The sequence below is a fragment of the Octopus sinensis genome, linkage group LG3 (genome assembly GCF_006345805.1).
Source record: "Octopus sinensis linkage group LG3, ASM634580v1, whole genome shotgun sequence".
In the NCBI taxonomy this organism is placed as follows: domain Eukaryota; kingdom Metazoa; phylum Mollusca; class Cephalopoda; order Octopoda; family Octopodidae; genus Octopus; species Octopus sinensis.
Genome location: NC_042999.1, coordinates 157,363,281 through 157,389,247, shown reverse-complemented (window position 1 = coordinate 157,389,247; position 25,967 = coordinate 157,363,281). Strand labels below are relative to the sequence as shown.

General features: G+C 39.4%; 1 protein-coding gene and 1 non-coding gene across 4 annotated transcripts in view; both read left to right on the top strand.

Annotated features, from left to right (window-relative positions):
• Positions 1 to 25,967, top strand: part of LOC115209390 (succinate-semialdehyde dehydrogenase, mitochondrial) — a 90,738-nt gene that overhangs the window by 39,708 nt on the left and 25,063 nt on the right. For all 3 annotated transcript variants that reach the window (XM_029777779.2, XM_029777778.2, XM_036501536.1), the window contains 5 exons: positions 4,366 to 4,487; positions 7,532 to 7,615; positions 9,095 to 9,265; positions 19,949 to 20,065; positions 23,731 to 23,874. In XM_029777779.2, the coding sequence (XP_029633639.1) occupies positions 4,366 to 4,487; positions 7,532 to 7,615; positions 9,095 to 9,265; positions 19,949 to 20,065; positions 23,731 to 23,874 (638 nt within the window). The remainder of the gene's footprint in view (positions 1 to 4,365; positions 4,488 to 7,531; positions 7,616 to 9,094; positions 9,266 to 19,948; positions 20,066 to 23,730; positions 23,875 to 25,967) is intronic.
• On the top strand, positions 23,166 to 23,284 carry LOC115209977. The gene has a single exon (XR_003881347.1). It is a non-coding gene; the product is annotated as a 5S ribosomal RNA (ribosomal RNA).

Below are 25,967 nucleotides of genomic sequence, written 5' to 3'. Positions count from 1 at the left end.
TCAATACATCTGCATGTATGTACATAAGGGAGCCAATCGAGTAGTTATTGAGTTGGCTAAGGCTGGCGATCCTGATGCTGCCACAGATTACGTCTCATTTTTCCAAACTGGACACTATATCTCTACTAACGAGGCATTTTGGCCATATTCGGCTTTCCAATCCATGAACATGAAACTGCAGGTATTCATCTTAGAATGGGCAACAGGTGTATTTTAATTAAGAAAATATATTTGACTGTGCAAAACAACCTTTAAGAACAACCCTGACTTGGTTCTTTGAACTTTGCACTTCAGACTTTTTTGCCAAAAGACTTCTTTATGCAGAGTTGCCTATATTCTACATGTGGAATAAACCTTCCTGCTGTTGGCAAAAGAGAAAGTGAGGGTGCATTTCAGAAAGGGATGCTTCGGTGCATGAATCTGATGCCCTCTCAAGAGTGTACTCAGTTCACCTGCTTAACTCAGAATGCTTTCACCTGCATCTTCTGTTGCATGTTGTCAAAGGTCCAACTTCCTTTCAACACCTTTGTACTATTAATGGCCATATTTGTTCCAACTGCAAAGAGGCTTGCCCTGAATTAAGTCTTTTTGGTGATAACCACTATGACCACACCCGCCAAGAAGCATCGATGTTGCAGTCCCCCATTGCTTTTCACCATTATGCTGGTGTACTGCAGTCTTGCGAATCCACAATCTTTCTGGGAGAAATATTGCTACAGCATACGTTTGGACATCCTTATGCAATCTCACTATGTATCAACAGACATCATTTTACAGTTTACACTTGCAATGTTCAACTGTGGCCTCATACTCCTAGAAGATACCATTTTGGAAATGGGTAGTCATCCCTCGAACAACTACTGTGTCGAATACCCTTACAGAGAAAATGAGGCACTTTGAAACTAGAACCTACTAAGGGAGACATACTACAACACTGCCGGGCTTCTTTTCTACGTTGAAGAAAGAGAAAAACTTTTGAATCTTGCACAAGCTGTTGTCTATAATTCTGTTTTGAAAATGTTTGAAGAGACCACTGGTGGCATCCTCTTCCTTGATGCACCAGGTGGCACAGGAAAGACATTTCTCCTTGCCAAAGGTTGCCAAAGTTGACAGATTGCCATTGCAATGGTGTCTGCAGGAATAGCATCAACACTGCTAGACGGTGGCCAAACAGTCCATTCAACATTTAAGCTTCCCCTTAACATCAGCCATGTTGAAAATCTTACCACCAATATAAACAAGAATTCTGATGAGGCAGTTGTCTTTCAAAAATGCAAATTGATTGTCTGGGACGAGGCAACAATGTAGTGGAGGCACATGGCCTAGTGGTTAGAGCAGCGGACTCGCGGTCGAGGGATTGCAGGTTCGAATCTCAGACCGGACGATGTGTGTGTGTTTATGAGCGAAAACACCTAAACTCCATGCGGCTCCGGCAGAAGGTAATGGCGAAACTTCTGCTGACTCTTTCGCCACAACTTTCTCTCACTCTTTCCTCCTGCATCTTGCAGCTCATCTGTGACGGACCGGCGTCCCGTCCAGGTGGGGAACCTATATGCCAAGAAACCGGGAAACCGGCCCTTATGAGCCAGGCATGGCTTGAGAAGGAACAAACAACAACAACAATGTGCCATAAGAATGCTCTTAATGCAATTGACACAACACTACAAGACCTGTGCTCCAACTATAAACCTCTCCACCAATTACATCAATCATGAATAGATGTGTGAAAAAGCCATCCTAGCTCCAACAGATGCCACTTACCCAAGCCCTAAACACATGTCTGCTTCGTCAACTTCCTACCCAAGAGTGATGCTCTTCGGTTGATTCAGTTACTGATCCAACACAAGTAACGTTTTTTCCAACAGAGTTTTTAAACTCACAAGAACCATTGGGATTGCCACTGCATAAACTTAGCCTTAAACTTGGTTGTTCTGTTATACACTTGAGGAATTTGGAGCCTCCTTGGCTTTGCAATGGCACATGTTTAACTGTTAAGCAAATGTTGGATAATATTTGTTTCTTTATTACCCACAGGGGGCAAAATATAGAGGGGACAAACAAGGACAGACAAACGGATCAAGTCGATTACATCGACCCCAGTGCATAACTGGTACTTAATTTATCGACCCCGAAAGGATGAAAGGTAAAGTCAACCTCGGCAGAATTTGAACTCAGAACATATGGACGGGCGAAATACCGTGAAGCACTTCGCCCGGTGTGCTAACATCTCTGCCAGCTCACCGCCTTGGATAATATTCTTGGATAATAATGTTGAATAATATTCTTGAAGCCACAATCATCACAGGAAAAGGCGCTGGTGAGTCTGCTTTTATTCCCAAGTTCCACTCATTCCGACTGACTGTGTCTTTCTGATGACAAGAGTCCGATTCCCCTTTCAATTAAGCTTTGCTATGACCAATAACAAAGCCCAGGGTCAGTCACTAAAAGTGGTTGGGCTGGCCCTCAAAACACCATGCTCTTCACATGGACAGCTGTACATGGGGTGTTCCAGAGTTGGAAACTAGGCCAATCTCTTCTACTACGCTCCTGAAAGAGTGACAAAAAACGTGGTTTACAAGGCAGCCCTCCAATGGTTTTTCCATTGAGTTGAAATCCTCTTCATTTTGGCCCTTATTGCACTTATTTACTCCTCACGATAGTTATGTTAATCTTCCAACAAATGCCCGTTGTTAAAGTCAAGCATTTTTTCATTTCAATGCACAGCTTCCCAGATGCCTCAGATAATTTCATATTGCAATTAAACATATTTCTTACAGATTGCCTTCATGTCCATAGAAATGTCGTGTATGCTTTTTGTACCGATTCTTCAGTGATCCAGTCAAGCAAACAGCATTCCAAATGATAATTTTCCATATTTTCACATTTTAATACCCAATATTTGCAAATAAAACATGTTCCTTCTTGAATACCACTTATTTTTGATTTAACGTCTCAACTATGTCAAATAATTCTCAATTTTAAGCATAGACAGAAGTGAAATTACACCATTTTAGACTCCAGTTTTATCACAAACTTACTCCATCCAATGGACAGGGGTCATTTGCTAGCATTATATGTACTATCCAAATGTTAATTATACAAACCTTTATATTCATATGTACTAATTATTCTGCAAAAACATTGTACACACACTTACATTCATATATATGAAAATATATATGCACATACGCACAGACACACACACACACACACATATATACATACTTATACATACACAAAAATATACATACCTACACAAATATCAAATATAGAAGAAAAATTAAGGGAATTTACTTTCTTCTCTGTGAAATACCAACACATTTGGCACTTCCAAAGTTTGGGAAAGCATAGGGGTTCTAGATTTGGTCAGGAGTTTCCTAGTCCCTAGTTACACTCAACATGGAAACTCTATTTGCTCCAGCCCCCGACATCATACTTTTATTTTCATCTCCTAAACTTTTCTTCTACAAACCAGGTTCATAAATAACATTACTGACTACTTCAATATATTTCTCTGACTTACTATACTGCATAGCAGCAAACTTTATGTGAGATGGGTCACAAGTTGGGTGACCAGTTCTATTAACATCCACTGGATGTTTGTAACAACATCAAAGAATTTCTTAAACCCAATAGCCCATCACTTTTAGTCATTCAGCTGCTCCACTGATTAACTCTTATTATTTGTTTTTCTCCAAGACTATGGTTCAAATGACACTCAAAAATACAAAGCAAAGCAGATTATCTTAAGGAATCTCTGTTCTGCAAGCTATGAACGTATGCCCCAATTTCTTATGAATCTGTTCATTTATTCCCAAGCCCACCTATGTCTCCTTCCGTTTTTTCTTTCATTTAAGAATAGCATTGATCTGTATCACAGTTTAACCCTTTCGTTACTGTATTTATTTTGAGATGCTGTGTTTCTTTCAATTACTTTAAATATAACAAAGAATTTAGTAAAATAACATTGTTATCATTCAGCTAGTGTTATGAACATAAATTGTGACTAAGGTTTGGTGGTATATTTTGATGCAAAACTTATGAAAACAAGACATTTGTACTACAGAGCCAGAAGCGGTTTTGGCTGGGTTGGTAACGAAAGGGTTAAATATCACACAAGAGATGATTGTATGTGAAAGAAGAAATATCATTCTTTACTGGCTTTTCATACTGAAGTTTCACAATGCTGAAGTGAAGGGTATGAAGAAGTTGAGCAAGCTGGTGAATTATCCACTGTTAAGTACCTTAATTAGAAATTTGATGCTGTAATGGAGGTTATTGAAAGTATAAGGTATTGTGAATTTAATCATATAATGTATTATTTCATTTTGTGTTCTCAACAAATGCAGTTGTTTTTTAATGTAGTGACCAATCCTGCAAATGGAGATGTTATTGGAGAAGTTCCTGATATTGGACCTGAAGACACCCAGAAAGCTATTGATGCTGCTCATAAAGCATTCTATACATGGAAGAAAACAACAGCACGTGTAAGACTATTTTCTCTGTACACTGATAAGGAAGTTTTACCAGTTTGTTTACTTTGAAACATTAGCTATTGTTAGCTTTTAAGTCATATTCAAAACAGAAATTAATGTTATAATTTTTACTTAACCCTTTCGTTACCATATTTATTTTGAGATGCTCTGTGTTTCTTTCAATTACTTCAAATATAACAAAGAATTTAGTAAAATAATTTAGTTATTATTAAGCTAGTGTTAGGAACATTAATTGTCACTAAAGTTTGGTGGAAGATTTTAATTTAAAATTTTTGAAAACAAGACATTTGTGCTACAGAGCCAGAGCCGGTTTCAGCCGGGTTGGTAATGAAAGGGTTAATATTGTGTACTTCTATCATGTTAGATGTAGTTGATGGGTTCTTTTGGCAGGCTCTGTAGGCAAGATGTTGGCCTATTGGCTAAATATCTTGTCATCTGTGTTGAGGTAACTAATAGCTGGTATTCGGTCAGTTATAATGACGAGTGTCCTTGTCGATCCAGTCAATGGAACAGCCTGCTCGTGAAAATAACATGCAAATGTCTGAATATACCACAGACATGCGTGCTCTTAACATAGTTCTGAAGGAGATTCAGCATGACACTGATTGTGATGAAGCTAGCCCTTTGAAATACCACTGCTACTCATTTTTGACAGCTGAGTGGACTGGAGCAACCTGAAATAGAGTGTCTTGCTCAAGGACTCAACACGCAGCTGGGAATCGAACTCAGGACCTTACATTCTTGGGTTAAATACCCTAACCACTAAGCCATATGCTTTCACTGTGTTGAGGTTGTAGTGTGTGCGCGATTCGAATATAAAGGCACCTACCTTTTCTTCGCTCCGATGGAGACCCTTCAGTGGTAACAGATCCTTCGACACAGCCCCGACCCAAATGCTAAAGATAGCAGCTGCTTCACCCAACCTTAGCAACGTCTTCCTCCGTCTTGACACGTCGACGACCCTGGTTCGAAAGGCCGAAATCGCCGCTCCCTGCGCGCACCTCACGGCTGCCCCTTCCGGTTGCCCCAACTTCCGGTCAGTGCACCCAGCTGCTGACGTCATCCCACAGAGGTATATATTCTTGGCCAAATACTGATTGTTCCACATTATACTTTACTTTTCTAGACCCTTGTTGACCTCGATAAATTTTTTAAAAAACCCTACAAAAATTATTATTTGAGATTTATTAACTCATAATCTTATAAATGGTATCATGTCTGATGTTGTATTCTGGCTACAAAATTCACAATATACTACTCTTCTGTATCTGCCGATGTTGTATACAATGGTATCCTCCAATGCAGATTATGTTTTTGAGGTATTTTTGTGCCCACCAATATACTCCACACTGTTCTGTTTTGGTTCCTTGCATTTCAACTCCTGCTGAGGTCAGCTATGTCTTTCATCCTTCTGGGGGTGAATAAAATACAATACCAGTTTAGGGTGGTGAAATGGCAGAATTGTTAGAGCATTGGATAGAATGTCTTAAAGTATTTCTTCTGGTTCTTTTCATTTTAATTTCAAATCCTACTGTGACTTACTTGCGTTATATAATTCTCTAATAATAATAATAATAATGAAATTATTGTATACAGTGCTCAGGTGCACCACAACTTGTCAGAAAGTGCGTATAAAGTATATGCAGTAATGTACAAATATCTGGAAAGCGAACAATGTATGAGTCAGATACATGCTTGTGTGTGTATGGAGGGGAGAAAATCAGGTGTAGTGTTGGCGAATCTCAGAAAGCATGGAAGTTTTGAAGGATGCAGTGCTCCGACAACTAACAACTGATGCCAGCAGTTTGTTCCATGCTTCAGCAACTCTCAGCGTGAAAAAATGTTTCCGAAAGTCATGGGAGCTGTGCTGTTTTCTGACTTTGTAAATATGTCCACGGGTGTTAGACGGGTGGAGTTTGAAAAGGTGCTCAGAGTTATTGTTTGTAAGATGGTTAATAATTTTATGGGTGTCTGCCAAGTCAGCTGCCAGACGTCGGAGTTTCAATGTGTCCATGCCCAGGGAAGTAAGGTGTTCAGAATATGGCAAATGCCTGATGGAGGGTATTCTTTTGGTAGCACGTCGCTGAACGGCTTCCAGACGATTAATATCCTGGGCAAGATAGGGATTCCAGACCGATCAATGTTTAAGCCTTTATTTTCTGTGTAATTCCTACCAATATAACAATGATGTCTACTCTTTTCAGCTTTCTGACTACACTTCCTCCATCTCCATCTTGATTCTCTCATTGCTAAGCTCTCATAATATTCATATCTTACCAACCAAAATCTGCACTAAAAGTTTTCTTAATCATTTCTCATAAAGCTATGAAATTAGCCCTCTGACTTAAAGCTGATCTGAAAAATTTCAAATTGGATATCATCTGTACAAAACACGTATTACCTGCTTGTTTTGATCTTCATGTTCATAAAATTAATTTCTAGCCTATTCAAATGTATTTTAAAAATCAATAAAAAGCACCATCCGATCGTGGCCATTGCCAGCCTTGCCTGGCCCCCGTGCTGGTGGCATGTAAAAAGCACCATCCGATCGTGGCCATTTGCCAGCCTTGTCTGGCACCTGTGCCGGTGGCATGTAAAAAGCACCCACAACACTCACAGAGTGATTGGTGCTAGGAAGGGCTTCCAGCCGTAGAAACATTGCCAGATCAGACTGGGTCTGGTGCAGCCTTCTGGCTTCCCAGACCCCAGTTGAACCGTCCAACCCATGCTAGCATGGAAAGCGGACGCTAAACGATGATGATGAATAATTACAGGTATAAAGTTGGCATATATTGCATTCATAAGAATGATGCAAAAGCTTAATGTACTATAGAAAAGGTAATTGATTGTTTTAAAATATTTCTAAGCAACCATTGTCATATGAAAATAAACAAGTCAGGACTTTGGTAAATAAATTCGTTCTGTGAATTTGATGTTTTCTTCAATCATTTGTACATCAACTTTATTGAAATTTTGAAGTATTATTGCTGAAGTAGTTATTTTGAACTTTCTATTTCCAACTTTTTACTGAACAGGAGAGGAGTAAAATTTTGAAAAAATGGTTCCAATTGATGGAAGATAATAAATCTGCGCTCGCTGAACTACTGACATTAGAACAGGTGAGTTGTTTCACACTTTGACCTCCTCCTCCTCCTCCTCCTCCAGAAAGAGAGGATAACAAGAGATATCTAACTTCAAAGAATTCTTGAATCTTGAGATTATCTCCCCTTCTAAAGCAGACCTGGGGTTGAGTAGATCGATTAGCTCTCTCTCCTTAAATTTTTGCCTGTAGTTTAAAGAGTTACTATACAATGTACAATGCACCCTAGAACATATTACGAAACCTAAAGATATATTCAGTAATACAATATATTCTAGTGAAATGAAACACTGTTCACCCATCAAATTTTCGACAACTGCTTACTCTGATCAATGTTGTTGTTTTTTAATCTCCAAGATCTGCCCTGATCCAGCAAATCTATGATCGAAGGCAGTTCAGTCAGGATAATTCCATCTAAATGTAGTGCAACCAAAACAATATTAGCCCATACATCCACAGTAGTATATGGAAAACGAATGTTAAATGGTGATGATGATGATGTTTCAAGTATCAAACAAAAAAAGATCAGTGATGGAAAATTAAGTCTTAATCTTCAGTTCACATCTGTCATGCTTTATAAGAATACTAGCAGTATCGCCTGGCGTTGCTCGGGTTTGTAAGGGAAATAACTATATAAGCATTTTTAGAGAGTTACTTCCCTTATATAATAGCAAAAATGCATTAAAAATAGGAAAAAATGATGGTAAATTTTTTTTAAATCGTAGACTCATCGTAGACGCGTGCTAATACCCAGAAGGGTTCGATATGAATCACGACTATAAGATACCCGCTTTTGGTTAAACTGCACCGCAAAATGTGGGAGTAGTTAGGAATCTAAATCGTAGGAGACAGACACACAATTTGACTTTTATATATAAAGATTAAATTGACCCAGTTCTTGACTGTGTTAATTTAATTTATCAACCCTGGAACAGTAGAAAGTAAATTAACCCAGGACATAAAATGCTGTTACAAGTGCTCATGATTCTTAAGGACCAAAATTCTTCAGAAGTATTCATCTATTTTTATGAACATTCAATACTAAGTTGTATTTCGGAATGGTCATTTTGCCAGTTTAGCCAATAAAAACACACGCACTATATATTTGGTATTACTTTGCTTCAGAGAAAGAAGAAAACAAAGGACCACTGATGTGGTCACAGGAGTGTGACGAAAGAACTCTGGCCGAAATAAGATTAAGATTAATGTAAAAAAATAAATAACACTGAAGCAAAGTAACACCAAATATATAGTGCGTGTGTTTTTATTGGCTAAACTGGCAAAATGACCATTCCGAAATACAACAATGTCTGTTTCAACACACGACTTCACATAAAAAATCTTGCACAACAAATATATAAACGTCGATACTAAGTGCTTATTAATAGAAATATGTAATACCTTTTTAAGACTTGGATGAGTGGAGCATAATTTATTAGTGACTAAATATAATTATTGTAGAAAAACAGTGTTTGCATTGATTTCTTCAATCTGACAGGGAAAGACTTTGTTAGATGCTGCTGCTGAAGTGACTTATGGAGCAAGTTTCTTTGAGTGGTTTGCTGAAGAAGCAAAGCGTGTGTACGGAGATATAGCACCACCCACAGCCACTGATCGACGAATCCTTTTACTGAAAGAGCCAATTGGTGTAGCAGGACTCATTACACCTGTAAGTTTTTCTTTGAACTTTATTAATATTGTTTATTTAGACGAGTGGTTAATTAATAAAATTCATTTATAAATGTACTAGCAGTATTGCCCAGCGTTGCTCGGGTTTGTAAGGGAAATAACTATATAAACATTTTTAGAGAGTTACTTCCCTTATATAACCCGAGCAAAAATCATTAAAAATGCGTAAAAATGATGGTAAATTTTTTTTTAAATCGTAGACTCATCGTAGACGCATGCTAATATCCAGACGAGCTCGATATGAATGACGACTATAAGATACCCGCTTTTGGTTAAACTGCACAGCAAAATGTGGGAGTAAGGAATCTAAATCAGAGGAGACAGAGTCTCACACACACAACTTCAATTTTATATATAAAGATATCAACTGAGTTATTTTTTTTTGTTCTCTTCAATTATTCTAACCCCCACCACCAAATTCCTTTCAACACATGGCTATAGTGTTCCCCCACTACTCCTGCTCGTGATCAGAGATGCACATATCATGACCCTCTAAAAGACATGCTTAATTGGTTATGGGCAAGCAACTGACAAGCAAATCTGTGGTATTGAGCAGAATATTTAGTGTAGCCTATCTTTTATACCAAGACAAAACAATGTACATGATAACACTTCCAATCAGCTTAGATCAGAAGCCATGAGAGCCACTGCCTGGTATTGCATCATATATTTATATATATATATATATGTATACTCTCTTTTACTCTTTTATTTGTTTCAGTCATTTGACTGCTGCCATGTTGGAGCACCACCTTAGTTGAACAAATCGACCCCAGGACTTATTCTTTGTAAGCCTAGTACTTATTCTATCGGTCTCTTTTACTGAAGAGATGGCAGGGGGACAAACACACACATGTATTTATATATATATATATATATATATATATATACACAGTTGCGGCCAAAATGTTCAGAACGGCATTGTTTTCGTCAGAAAAGTAGATATAATTTTTTATCAAAGTTGTTTTATATTCTATAATTTACACAGACAATAAATACGATATTATTTGTTATTGCCTGAGATGTTGGTGTAATTTGAGAGGATAATACAAAAGTTATGGATGATTTAGTGATTTACTGCAAAACCCATGGCGGCTAAAATGATCAGAACGGTTGCTTTTACTCCGTGTTTTAGTATATTTAACCAGCAAACTCTAATGTTTTGAATTTGTTTACATGATGGTTCGTTTACTAAACATTAGTAAGAATATTTGCAGTGTACTTTGTTAATATAATGCCACTTACTCCGTTACCAATTCCTCAGTAGATTATTAAGCTTCGAAGGAAGGATAATTTAAGTGTTGGATCTATTGCAAAGATTGTTAATAAGTCAAAAAGTGTTGTACACGGTATTCTTAAGGTCTACGATGATTGTGGTTCGTGTGAAACAAGAAAGTCTACAGATAGGCCAAGAAAAACGACCAAGAGAGAAGATCGTGCTATGGTAAAGTTGGTTAAAAAGGACAGATTTAAAACTGCTGCTGCTGTTTCTCAGCAATAACAATTAATATTGTATTTATTGTCTATGAAAATTATAGAATATAAAACAACTTTGATAAAAACTTATACCTACTTTTCTGACGAAAACAATGCCGTTCTGAACATTTTGGCCGCAACTGTATATATACAATATATACACACATGATGGGCTTCTTTCAGTTTCTGTCTATCAAATCCACTCACAAGACTTTGGTTGGCCTGAGGCTATAGTAGAAGACACTTGCCCTCGGTTTTATGTAATGGGACTGAACCCGGAACCATATGGTTGGTAAGCAAGCTACTTGCCACACCTTTGCAATGAATTTGTCATTCTCCAGTTTTAATTTTATATCTTGGACAGTTAGCAGCAGCTCCTGAATGATGTTACACAAAATGTGTTTTATCTCATTTTCTGCTCACAGTGTGTCAATCTTGGTATCTTCGAATAATTCCATATTTTTTGAAATTAGCCTTGATAAACAATCTGCATGGCTTAACCTCTTGGATGGTATATACTCCATCTTAAAGTTGTAATTCAGCAATATCATACCCCAGCATTGTAACCTATTTGCAATATGGGTAGGAATTACTTTCTCCCACCCAAAAATTAATAATAATGGTCAGTAATCAATTTATAGCCAAAAAATTCTACCGTGCAAAAATCTGTGAAATTTCTTCATGGCAAAAATGATCACTAGAGCTTCTTTATTTAACTATAGATTTTCTCTGCTGCTATCAAAGAATGTGAGGCATGAACCATTGCATTCATATTACCGTCTTTCTATTTGTGTAGCATTGCTGCTCTTATACTGTATTCAGAAGTGTCAGAAGCTACAATGATCTCTGCTGCAGGATTGAAATGAGCCAGCAACAAATCCGATATTAATATTAGGGCTTTGAACAAACAAATGACAGCAGAGTGGACATACAAAATATACAATTGACGAAGACAGACATTAAGGGCCATTAGGCCAAGACAAATCGTAATGGGTAATGCCTGGGAGAAATTCTGAGAGGATATAGAATAAATAGAAGAGAAAAAATATTGATAGGCAAGAGAAATGACGTCCTGGTCGTCAACAGTAAGTTTTTACATTATATCTCTCTCTATATAAACGGCAGTTTGTCTGTGCGTTTTCTGTGTGTCTGTTTTCTCGTACCCTCACTCTGACCACGGCTTTCAACTGATTCTGATGAAACTTGACACACACATAGCCCAATGTCATAATTCAAAACTAACGCAGCGAAAATTTTGAAAAGTTCCCCCAGTTCTGAAAAAAATCGATAAATTCGACATGGGGTCGAGAATCAGAAACCCAAACCACAGACCGTCTAGGGGACGCAACTCCACCTTTTTTAACTCTCAAAAAAAATTTACCATCATTTTTTTCCATTTTTTTGCTATTTTTTGGCTATAACTCTCTAAAAATGCTTTATAGTTATTTCCCTTACAAACCTGAGCAACGCCGGGCGATACTGCTAGTATATATATATATATATTGATATTTATTATATATATATATAAATTGATTGTCACGTGTCCCTTGACCTCTCTCTCTAACTAACCCTATCTCTCTCTCGCTATGTCCCCCCTTCCCATAACCATCATCGCCATGGTCCTCTATGCCTCCCCCTCCCCAAAACCATCATCGCCATACATAAAAGAGCGATCGCATTTATCGTTAACCCCACTCGCTTCAAAATATCTAAAGAATACGCACAGATCATGAATGGCTAAAAGTTAAGTGAATCGTCCAACCTCGCTACGACTACCTTCTTTCTTGCACTTATTCTTATTCTTTCTCTATTCTTCAATTTCCATCTCATTGTATTGTCCCTCATTCTTTCAGTATTCCCTCATTACCCTGTCTAGCTCAAACATTTTTTTTTTTTTTTTTTCGTTTAGACTTGTCTCCAGGTTCATAGCCACTCTGATTTTTCAATTTTTCAATTTTTCGTTTAGTATTGTCTCCCGATTCATACAAACCCATTTGCTAGCTCACGATTAACAGAATCCTCTTTACTCAGCTACGGTGTTATATTAGCTATCAATAATGATATTCCCTCTGATTTTTCTGATTTTCAAACCTATTTATCTAATGTTTATTTATCGACAATGCCGTCCCCAGTCAAATTCCCTCACACCGCTTATTGTCACGTGTCCCTTGACCTCTCTCTCTAACTAACCCTATCTCTCTCTCGCTATGTCCCCCCTTCCCATAACCATCATCGCCATGGTCCTCTATGCCCCCCCCCCTCCCCAAAACCATCATCGCCATGGTCCTCTATGCCCCCCCTCCCCAAAACCATCATCGCCATACATAAAAGAGCGATCGCATTTATCGTTAACCCCACTCGCTTCAAAATATCTAAAGAATACGCACAGATCATGAATGGCTAAAAGTTAAGTGAATCGTCCAACCTCGCTACGACTACCTTCTTTCTTGCACTTATCCTTATTCTTTCTCTATTCTTCAATTTCCATCTCATTGTATTGTCCCTCATTCTTTCAGTATTCCCTCATTACCCTGTCTAGCTCAAACATTTTTTTTTTTTTTCGTTTAGACTTGTCTCCAGGTTCATAGCCACTCTGATTTTTCAATTTTTCAATTTTTCGTTTAGTATTGTCTCCCGATTCATACAAACCCATTTGCTAGCTCACGATTAACAGAACCTCTTTACTCAGCTACGGTGCACCCGCACTCCCACCCCCACCACGCATGCCGGAAGTTCCTATTCTCTTCCATCCCGGGGTTGCTTCCCATGAAGACTGCAAATGCTCTCACTATCCCTACCCCTCCCTACCCCTAGTCTCGACCTATGTAAGGTAATGTTCATACAGTGCAAAGTATGAAAGGCTAGCATTATGCAGGTTGTACTGAAGGCTACTTTACTACTTCATTTCTTGCACATGAATTCTGCCAAATGCGAGCTTTCTTTTCAGGTACACGAAGCTACTGTCCACCGTCCCAGGGTCTCTAGAGCCCATGCCTTCCACACCCTCAGGGTTGGCACCCTCAACGTTGGCACTCTGAAAGGTAGGTCTGGTGAGATAGTCGAGATGCTTGAACGGAGATGTGTGGATATATGTTGCATGCAAGAAATAAGGTGGAGAGGAGGATCAGCTAGGTTCCTCACAGGCAAGGAACGCAGGTACAAGATTTTCTGGGCAGGGAACACTGACGGGGTTGGTGGCGTGGGTATACTTATCGCTGAGAAATGGGTAGATAAAGTAATTGAGGTAATCAGAGTAAGTGACAGAATACTTAAGATTAGATTAGTGCTTCATCATAGTTTAGCAACCATTATATCAGCCTATGCTCCTCAGTCGGGGCTACCCGATGGACAGAAAGACCGATTCTATGACACTCTACTGCAGACTACCTCATTGACGAACGACAGAGACCTTATCTTTGTGGCTGGTGACTTCAATGGTCACGTTGGACGACATGCTGGGGGATTCCATGGCGTACATGGAGGCTATGGCTATGGCTCCCGCAACGAGGAGGGAACCAGGCTGCTGGAGTTCTGCGATGCAAATAATCTTATGATTTGCAACACTAACTTCAGGAAACCTACCAGCCACCTAGTCACTTACCAATCGGCCAACATACCAGCCAAATTGACTACATCCTTACAAGGCAAAGGGAGAGAAGGCTGCTTATAAATGCCAAAACCTTCCCAGGTGAAGAATGTACCCCACAACATAGACTGGTAGTTAGTGACTTTAGGATCAGGACTAGGAGGACAACCAGAAGACGACAAATATGGAGAAGAAGGATCTGGAAGCTTAAAGATCCTGCAAATGGACAGAGATTTAGGGACATATTACTTGAAGCCTCTGACGAAGTAGAAGGGGATAGAGCATCACAGGGGGTAGAAGACAGCTGGACGTTTCTAAGGGACAACCTGCTGAGAGCCACTGACCAGATCTGTGGCTGGTGCAAAGTCCCCTCTCGACCTAGAATAACGTGGTGGTGGAACAATATTGTAGACAGGGCTATTAGAGAAAAGAGACAGGCTTGGAAGGTCTGGAAAAATGGGGGTAGCAGGGAATTGTATCAGACTGCCAAAAGAGAAGCTAGGAGACAGGTTTATTTAGCCAGAGGGGAAGCAGATAAGAAAAAATTTGCCAATGTTCTGCGCCGTGAGGACCAAAGACTGGAGGTGTTTCGTGTTGCAAGACAGTGTGTGAGAGAGAATCGTGATGTGGGGAGAGAAGTGTGTTCGCATGGAAGATGGTTCACTTGCGCTAAATGAGGATGCAAAGAGAGAGGTCTGGAGATGCCACTATGAAAGGTTGCTGAATGAAGAAAATGAATGGGATAAAGAGAGTCTGCCGAATGTTGACCCAACAGAGGGACCAGCTATCCGAGTTGATAGTTCTGTGGTAGCTAAGGCAATTAGAAGCATGAAGACAGGGAAAGCCCCAGGCCCATCAGGAATCACTGCAGAGATGCTCAAAATGTCTGGTAGTGTCGGCTATAGCCTAGTCACCCATATAGTTAATCAGGTGATACACAAAGGGGTCATACCCAATGACTGGTGTAGCAGTATAATAGTCAACTGCTACAAAGGTAAAGGTGATGCCCTAGATACAAATAACTACAGAGGTATCAAGCTGTTGGACCAGGTGATGAAGGTTACGGAGAGGGTCATAGCCCAACTAATTAGAGAGAGAGTTAGTTTAGATGAGATGCAGTTTGGGTTTGTGCCAGGGAAAAGTACTACTGATGCTATATTCCTGGTAAGGCAGCTGCAGGAGAAATACCTAGCCAAAGATAAGCCCCTGTACCTGGCTTTTGTTGACATGGAGAAAGCCTTCGACAGGGTCCCCCGATCCCTTATCTGGTGGGCAATGAGAAAACTAGGGATAGATGAATGGTTAGTGAGAGCTGTGCGGGCCATGTATAGGGACGCCGCTAGTAGGGTGAGGGTTGGAAATGAGTACAGTGAAGAATTCCGGGTAGAGGTAGGGGTCCACCAAGGCTCAGTACTCAGCCCCCTCCTATTTATCTTAGTCCTCCAGGCAATAACGGAGGAATTCAAGACAGGATGCCCTTGGAGCTCCTCTATGCTGATGACCTTGCTCTAATTGCTGAGTCGCTATCAGAACTGGAGGAGAAGTTTCAGGTGTGGAAACAAGGATTAGAATCGAAGGGCCTCAGAGTCAATCTAGCTAAAACCAAAGTCGTAATCAGTAGGAAGGTAGACAAATCACAAACACCTTCAGGTAGATGGCCCTGCTCGATCTGTAGAAAAGGTGTAGGTAGAAACTCTATAAGATGCACCAAGTGTAAGCTATGGACACATAAGAGATGCAGCAATGTCAAAGGAAGGCTAACTAGGAAGATGGTTTTTGTATGTGGCAGATGCTCAGAACAATAAACACTGAAAATGCTCTGAGACCAACTTCCGTCACTTTCCAGGGAGAAAAACTAGAAATAGTTGATAGTTTCCGTTACCTAGGTGACCAAGTCAGCAGCGGGGGCGGGTGTGCTGAAAGTGTAACTGCTAGAGTAAGAATAGCTTGGGCAAAGTTCAGAGAGCTCTTACCTCTGCTGGTGACAAAAGGCCTCTCGCACAGAGTGAAAGGCAGACTGTATGATGCGTGTGTACGAACAGCCATGCTACATGGCAGTGAAACATGGGCCGTGACTGCTGAGGATATGCGTAAGCTCGCTAGAAATGAAGCCAGTATGCTCCGATGGATGTGTAATGCCGGTACTCACACTCGGCAGAGTGTAAGTACCTTGAGAGAAAAGCTGGACCTAAGAAGCATCAGTTGTGGTGTGCAAGAGAGACGTTTGCGCTGGTATGGCATGTGGCGAGAATGGATGAAGATAGTTGTGTGAAAAAGTGCCACACCCTAGCGGTTGAGGGAACCTGTGGAAGAGGCAGACCCAGGAAAACCTGGGATGAGGTGGTGAAGCACGACCTTCGAACTTTAGGTCTCACTGAGGAAATGACTAGAGACCGAGACCTCTGGAAGTGTGCTGTGCGCGAGAAGACCCGGCAGGACAAGTGAGTCCACAACCCGTGGCCTTCTACATGGGATGGAGCCAGCCTACGTATGCATACCTTCCCTTCTTGGGACACAAAACTCTACTTGTGAGACGTGTTGAGGCAAGTGAGGATCAGAATCGAAATCGATCAATGGAAATTGCGGATGTGCTACCAGTGCCGGTGGCATGTTGAAACTCTGCTTGTGAAGACCCATTGAGGCAAGTGAGGATCAGAATCGAAATCGATCAATGGAAATTGCGGATGTGCTACCAGTGCCGGTGGCATGTTGAAACTCTGCTTGTGAAGACCCATTGAGGCAAGTGAGGATCAGAATCGAAATCGATCAATGGAAATTGCGGATGTGCTACCAGTGCCGGTGGCATGTAAGAGAACTTTCCGTTTCGCGACCGTTGCCAGCACCGCCCCGTTTCGTGTCCGTTGCCAGCCTCGCCTGGCCCTCGTGCCGGTGGCACATAAAAAGCACCATCCATTCGTGGCCGTTTGCCAGCTCTGTCTGGCACCAGTGCGGGTGGCACGTAAAAAGCACCCACTACACTCACGGAGTGGTTGGCGTTAGGAAGGGCATCCAGCCGTAGAAACACTGCCAGATTTGACTGGGCCTGATGAAGCCTTCTGGCTTCACAGACCCCAGTTGAACCGTCCAACCCATGCTAGCATGGAAAACGGACGCTAAATGATGATGATGATGATGATGATGATGATGATATATATATATATATATATATATATATATATATATATATATATATATATATAAATTGAACTAATCCTATATCTGGCACGTGGCAGTTGCCAGTGCTGCTGAACTGACTCCTGTGCAGGTGGCAAGTAAAGAAACACTGTTTAGACCCTGTGCTTGAGGAGATCCATTGAGTCAAGTACACCAACATCAAAAATCAATGGAAATTGTAGTTGTGATCCCTGTGCCGGTGGTACGTAAAAAGCACCATCCGAACGTGGCCGATGCCAGCGCCGCCTTGATTGGCTTCCGTGCCGGTGGCACGTAAAAAGCACCCACTACACTCATGGAGTGGTTGGCGTTAAGAAGGGCATCCAGCTGTAGAAACACTGCCAGATCAGACTGGAGCCTGGTGCAGCCTCCTGGCTTCCCAGATCCCGGTCGAATCATCCAACCCATGCTAGCATGGAGAACGGACGTTAAGTGATGATGATGATGATATATATATATATATATATATATATATATATATATATGAATGAGGGAGTACTCAAAAGTAGCCAGTAACATTCAATGGAGGACAAACCCATTGTAGTTTAGGCTTCCACCACTAGAAGCCACTTAGTGCAGCCCTCAAGCATCAGTCTGCCAGCTGGCATTGTCTGATGGGATCATACTGCCACCTGGTGTGCTTTCGTTTCACAGTGTTTCTTCCCAGTTCATTGAGTTTTGTGATGACTGAAACAAAAGGACAAGTGTGCTATCATGAAGTACTATTTTCTGCTGTGGAAAACAGTGACTGAAACAGCTGTCATGTTTCAAACAGCTTACAAGGCTGCTGTCATGAGCAAAACACAAGTTTCCGAGTGGTTTCAATGCTTTAGGAATGGTCACTTGTTGCTTGAGGACCAACCTCATTCAGAGTGATCGTCGACCTCCTGAACAAATGAAAACATCATGAAAATTCATGAACTGATTGTGGAGAACCATCACCAAACAATTAACGAACTTGTTGATACATCTGATGTGTCCTGAAGTTCCTGCCAACGAATTTTGAGTGAGGAATTGGGAATGAAATGAGTTGCAGCTAAATTTGTGCATCACTTGCTCACAAAAGATAAAAATCAGTCATGACTGAATGTGTATCGTTAACCGAAAGAACAGTTGAAAGTTGATCTGGACCTTTTTCTGAAGGTCATTGTTGGTGGTGAAAGCTGGGGCTATGGAATTTGCAGATATGATAGAGGTGAAAGAAAAAAAAAAATTACAGAGGCATTAAAAGCATCACCTCGGAAGAGTTCCAACACTACTTTGAACAGTGGAAAACACTTATGGACCGGTGCATTGCTTCAAGTGGAGAATACTTTGAAGGCAACAAAAGTATAAACATGTAAAACTAAGTGAATAAAATAATATTCTGCAAATTTCCGGTTTCTTTTGAGTACCCCCTCATATATGCTGAATTTTGTACAATTTCTGTCTACTAAATGCACTCATAAAACATTAGTCAGCCTTGAGCTATAACAGTGTACATTTACCCAAGGTGCTGTGCAGTGGGAGTGAACCTGAAACTACATGATTGCTTTGCAATCATGTCTGATATCCAGTTGTGAAAACTATGATCTGCTTTGGTTCTTTCATTCTCTAAAGTTATAATAAAGAATATATTGTGTTGTTGTTGAGTCATTGCAAGCTTTACAGCTTGTATACAATAATGTATTGGCTTTTTTCACATTGTATTTTGTAATGATATATTATTAAATATTCATGTCTTTCGTGGTACATTTATGATTTGGTCACTCACTTTGATACTTATCACTGTGATCACCTTGACCGACCGGGCTATCAGATGATGCTACACATCGCTAGTCACAATGCGCTTCACATTGTTTTAGCCATCAAATAATGCCACCCTGCTGGCTGAGCAAGCAGGCCAACAGAAGAAAGAGCGAGAGAAAGTTGTGGCGAAAGAGTACAGCAGGGATTGCCACCACTGCCTACCGGAGCCTCGTGGAAGTTTTAGGTGTTTTCGCTCAATAAACACTCACAATGGCCAGTCTGGGAAAGAAACCGCGAGTCCGCTGCCCTAAAAACTGGGACATTGTGCCTTCACACTTTGATACTTATACATTGTTGAATATATAATTATGAAAGAATGATAAATTAAAAGTGAATACTGCAATGTACATGCATATTTTTAATAATTTCTATGACTCTAACATGATGCAGTTTTTCCTTAGTCTCAACAAATAATCATAGATGGGACCATTTGCTAAATATTTCGACTTCAGGGAAAAATAGATAATTTTATAATTGTACAGAGAGTGTTTATCATACTGATTGATAGTTGATGAATTTTAACTGACCTTATAACATAACTCTTTCATATATTATTTGACCCATTGTTTAAATTTCAGCAAATTAGGTTTAGAGAAAAAGGGCCAAAATTTATGTATTCTTGTATTTAAATCTTCCTAGTGGAATTTTCCCATTGCAATGATCACCCGGAAGCTCGGTGCACTGCTGGCTGTTGGTTGCACTACAGTTATAAAACCTGCTGAAGATACACCCTTGTCTGCTCTTGCTCTTTGTCAGGTAAGAATAAAACCTGAGAAGTGGTTTACAACACTACAAAATGTCATTTTTCTTTGATATTCTTTCTTAATTTTGGGATGACGGTAGGTGTGTATTTTTTTTATGAAATCATTGTATAGATTTGATATATTGTGACTAGATCTTTAGTTATGTTATAAAACTATGCTACTGTCACTTGTTAATAGTATTACCATTTATACATGTGTAAAAGTCGAATTTTTATGGCATTTTTTATGTCAAATACATGGGGTCAAGTATTACATGGATACTACTTTTGAGGGGCTGAAATTCAAGCTAGAATCTGAAGTACCTATTTCTTTATTACCCACAAGGGGCTAAACATAGAGGGGACAACATAGGTATTAAGTCGATTACATCGATCCCGTGCGTAACTGGTACTTAATTTATCAACCCCGAAAGGATGAAAGGCAAAGTCGACCTCGGCAGAATTTGAACTTAGAACGTAGCAGCAGACGAAATACTGGTAAGCATTTCGCCCCGTGTGCTAACGGTTCTGCCAGCAGAAGCCCAACTGATCTTATCTTATCTTATCTTATCTAGCTTCAGCTCACGAGCTGTGGCCATGCTGGGGCACCACCATTTAAAAAAGATGCTTGTCAGAAGTGGGATCTGTAAGTGAATTAAAACAAAAACATAATGAATTATAATTATATTAACACTACAAAATGTCATTTTTCTTTGATATTCTTTCTTATTTTGGGATGACGGTAGGTGTGTATTTTTTTTATGAAATCATTGTATAGATTTGATATATTGTGACTAGATCTTTAGTTATGTTATAAAACTATGCTACTGTCACTTGTTAATAGTATTACCATTTATACATGTGTAAAAGTCGAATTTTTATGGCATTTTTTATGTCAAATACATGGGGTCAAGTATTACATGGATACTACTTTTGAGGGGCTGAAATTCAAGCTAGAATCTGAAGTACCTATTTCTTTATTACCCACAAGGGGCTAAACATAGAGGGGACAAACATAGGTATTAAGTCGATTACATCGATCCCAGTGCGTAACTGGTACTTAATTTATCAACCCCGAAAGGAAAAGTCGAATTTTTATGGCATTTTTTATGTCAAATACATGGGGTCAAGTATTACATGGATACTACTTTTGAGGGGCTGAAATTCAAGCTAGAATCTGAAGTACCTATTTCTTTATTACCCACAAGGGGCTAAACATAGAGGGGACAAACATAGGTATTAAGTCGATTACATCGATCCCAGTGCGTAACTGGTACTTAATTTATCAACCCCGAAAGGATGAAAGGCAAAGTCGACCTCGGCAGAATTTGAACTTAGAACGTAGCAGCAGACGAAATACTGGTAAGCATTTCGCCCCGTGTGCTAACGGTTCTGCCAGCAGAAGCCCAACTGATCTTATCTTATCTTATCTTATCTAGCTTCAGCTCACGAGCTGTGGCCATGCTGGGGCACCACCATTTAAAAAAGATGCTTGTCAGAAGTGGGATCTGTAAGTGAATTAAAACAAAAACATAATGAATTATAATTATATTACCAAATCTATGCATTAAAACACATGTCTTAGTAAAATATGAGGGTTGCATGGAAACCACGGATCTAGCGATTAAGTAAATGTTTTGAGGCTTATCAAAGTCATACTTCGTATGACAGTGGCACTTGCCAGTGTTCGCCAAGAGTGCTGTGTGTGAAACATGTTTCTTACCATGTAAATGAGTGTATGATGCATGTGTTTATTGCGCTTGAAAAGTATGCAGGCTTGCAACATATCCTGTGCATACATTTTAGTAATGCTGATGTAGCACCCATCAACAGATGCGTAGTGCTCATGGATCTTTTCGGTTTGAACGGCAGTTTTTAACATAATTTCTAGGTAACTAAAAAATTTTTAACTTCGTATACTGGTAGAATGTGTTTATAAAACATCTTTTTCTCTTGGCTTTATTGAGAAAATTCTATAGTTTGTAAGATATTTGTTGTTTTCCTTTCTTCAATTTCTGCAATTTCAACCAATCACTGACGTCTATTGAGGTAAAAAAAACATTCTGTGCCGTATGAATATGTCCCTCGTTTAAGAAACAGATTGGGTTTATTTACATTTGTGAAGAAAAAAAGATACCCTTCTCCCACCCCTAACCCTAACTAACCCTAACCCCAAAAGTGATTGAAATGCAATAGATCAATTCTAGGGTCATAATTATGGGTGACAATTTCATATGACACCGCTAGAAAAAACTGCCGTTCAAACCGGAGAGATCCGTGCTCGCTACTAAATGGTGTTTTACTATAAGCACCCAGCATTCCACCTATAGAGCAGACTACAGTGAGGTAGCCACACAATTTTGTAACAGTGTTAATTCTATGTACAGGATAATATGGTACCTTGACCCACAAATGTTGTCCTGTTATTCGGGAAATACCAGGGTCGACTTTTATAAGGAGTCTATGGAGAATTCTCAATTTTTGGACCAAAAATAGGGTGTTGAATTTTACATGAGATCGACTATTAATCAAGTATATATGGTTTTTTATTTAGTACTGCCAGATACTGTAGAAGAGTAATCTAAATCAATGGAGTGTAAATTATATTAACTAGTAATACTGTTGTAATTTTTCTTTATATGCAAGTAATATCAGTGGAAATGTAGTCGTCATGTGCTAGGCACTAAGTGGAATGATATTTTAAAAAGACCATTTTGCTCCTTTTTTACCATTTAAGTTATAATATATTGAGTCAAGTACATCAACATAAAAAATCAATGGAAATTGTAGTTGTGGTCCCTGTGCCGGTGGCATGTAAAAAGCACCATCTGAACGCGGCTGATGCCAGCGCCGCCTTGACTGGCTCCCGTGCCGGTAGCATGTAAAAAGCACCCACTACACTCACGGAGTGGTTGGCGTTAGGAAGGGCATCCAGCTGTAGAAACACTGCCAGATTAGACTGGAGCCTGGTGCAGCCTTCTGGCTTCACAGACCCCAGTTGAACCGTCCAACCCATGCTAGCATGGAAAACGGACGTTAAATGATGATGATGATGATGATGGTGATGATTTCTGACATATCAAAGATTTATATAAAAATAATAAACGTGATATGGCTTACGGCCATATCACATTGAAAGCACCGGTTCTCGTCTGATTACCGAAGTTAAGCAACATCGAGCCTAGTTAGTACTTAGATGGGTGACCGCTTGGGAAACCTAGGTGCTGTAAGAATTCCCTTTCCTTCAGCGGTGGTGCCCCAGCATGGCCGTGGCCTTCGGGCTAAAACATTTTTAAGGATTTTAAGGATTTAATAATTATGCCACCAGTACGTTTCTGATAATTGTTATAACTATGAGCTGCAATTGAATAAATATGCTTCTGCTTCAACTTTTAACATCAGGCCTTCAGGATAACTATTATGTGTAGAAGATAAAACAGCTATAAGAGAATTGAAAAGATGTTGTGCAGAAGATGTCATTGGTTTCACCTGTAAACTGACAAAGATTTCATGAAGTTTCTTATTGTATGCATTATTTAGAATTGCTCACTTATTGTAAGGTCCGTTTTGTACTAGTTAATGCTTTTTAGTAAATCTCTGCGTAAGGATTAAAATTATCCTATTTTTGCCTGCATTTTATTTCTATTGCTTTTTTCCTCTTTTTTTTTTTATTATTCAGCTTGCAGAAGAAGCAGGTGTTCCGGCTGGAGTTGTTAATGTTGTGACATCTTCCAGAGAGAAAACTCCCACTGTAGGAAAGCTTCTCTGTGAAAGCCCTAAAATAGCAACCATTTCCTTCACAGGATCAACAGGTGTCGGAAAGGTAGGCCATTATTTATTTGTTTGATGAAGTGGTTGAATAAGGGCCAAATGTTTCAGCTGCTGGATTTAAAAATGCTGTCAAAGACGAATAACCTATGCAAGATCGATAGGTATATACCTTTTAACTTAGAAGTTAAAGCCTTTGTCAAAAAGTTTAATATCAACTGAAGAATTGAATGCTTAGTTACAGCCACTCCTGTAGGCGCAGGAGTGGCTGTGTGGTAAGTAGCTTGCTTACCAACCACATGGTTCCGGGTTCAGTCCCACTGCGTGGCATCTTGGGCAAGTGTCTTCTGCTTTAGCCCTGGGCCGACCAATGCCTTGTGAGTGGATTTGGTAGACGGAAACTGAAAGAAGCCTGTCGTATACATGTATATATATATATGTGTGTGTTTGTGTTTGTCCCCCTAGCATTGATTGACAACCGATGCTGGTGTGTTTACGTCCCCGTCACTTAGTGGTTCAGCAAAAGAGACCGATAGAATAAGTACTGGGCTTACAAAGAATAAGTCCCGGGATCGATTTGCTCGACTAAAGGCGGTGCTCCAGCATGGCCGCAGTCAAATGACTGAAACAAGTAAAAGAGTTATATTAGGGAAGCTTTCATTACACTGAAAGACCATGAACCTGACTTTTATGATAGACCTAAATGCAGGCTAATTAACCCTGCTGAGACTCAGCTAGTTTTAATGAGCAAAAACATTTTAAAGAGATTTTGATAATGAAATTAAGGAATCCTCTAACTTGTTTCTATGGACCAATGGTTTCTTGGTGATATCTTGATACGCTGGAACTTACCTGTCAGTTTCTAACCACCAATGAACAAGAAATAAGCCTGATTATGCAAGCATGTGAAATACTATCATGCAGTGGTGGATATATTCAGATCGGAAAAGATAGCACTTGTGACCTATTTGATGTCCCAATAGGTTTGTATGACAGTGCAGATATATGTGGTTTGGTTGGTTTATACATATTAAAACCGTTTAAATTCAAAATTCCTCAATCATGGCATTATTGTACCCTGGAATGATGCTTTCACAGTGTCATACAACATGATGACCATGCTATGGATTCTTTCAGAAAACAGTTAATTTCCACACTAACCCAACTAGGATCGACTTTTTAGATGTTTCTTTAGACCTTAAGGCTAATTCCTATAAACCCTACTATAAACCCAAAGTAAACCTAAAATATATTAATAAACACACTTGCCACACTCCTGTTATATTTAAGAACTTAATTCATAACACTAGTTATAGAATCACATATCTTTCTTCAACTAGAGAAATATTTGAAAAGGCATTCCCATATAAATAAAGGCTTAACAAAATAATAACTTTGCTGATAAAATCTTTCATAATATTCCTCTTTTCAAATATCTTGTAAGAATAGATCCTGCTGTATTTTATGTTTGCCTTGCCCTTCTCCCTAAATGTTAAGGCATGTACACGTAGAAGATTCTTGCTCTTATTAGATAATCATATTCCCAATAATAAAATATTTAATAGACTTAAAATTAAACTTACATATTTCTGTCCCACTAAGGTAAAGAAGTATATCAACATACAACTGCTGACTTTGACCAGTCCTGGATGCACTTGCAGAAATAAGTCCAAATGTCCTCTTGGACAAGCATGCAAAACTTCTTCAGTTGTTTATGAAGCACAAGTAACTACAAATTATGACACCGGCCAATCAGAGACCAAACATTATATAGGATCCATGGAAGGAAAATTTAAATCCAGATACACCCATTTTCCTTCCTTTAGGCACCTTGAGAAGAGACACACAACAATACTCTCAGTATTAATCTGGAAACTTAAGGACGCAAACATTAACTACCCCATCGACTTGAAGACTGTTTCTTAGACAAGACTTTGTATTAATGGATCAAAAATATGTTCCCTGTGCTCACTTAAAAAATTTTATCTTTTAAAGAACCTATGAACCTCTAGAAATTGTATAAATACAAAGAGCAAAATTTCCTCGTGTCTGCATTTTACAAAGTGTATTTTAGTGGTAATAAACCAATAGACAGACCAAGTGTTGTCTTATGAAATTTCAACTGTCATAAGAACCTGCCTATATTTG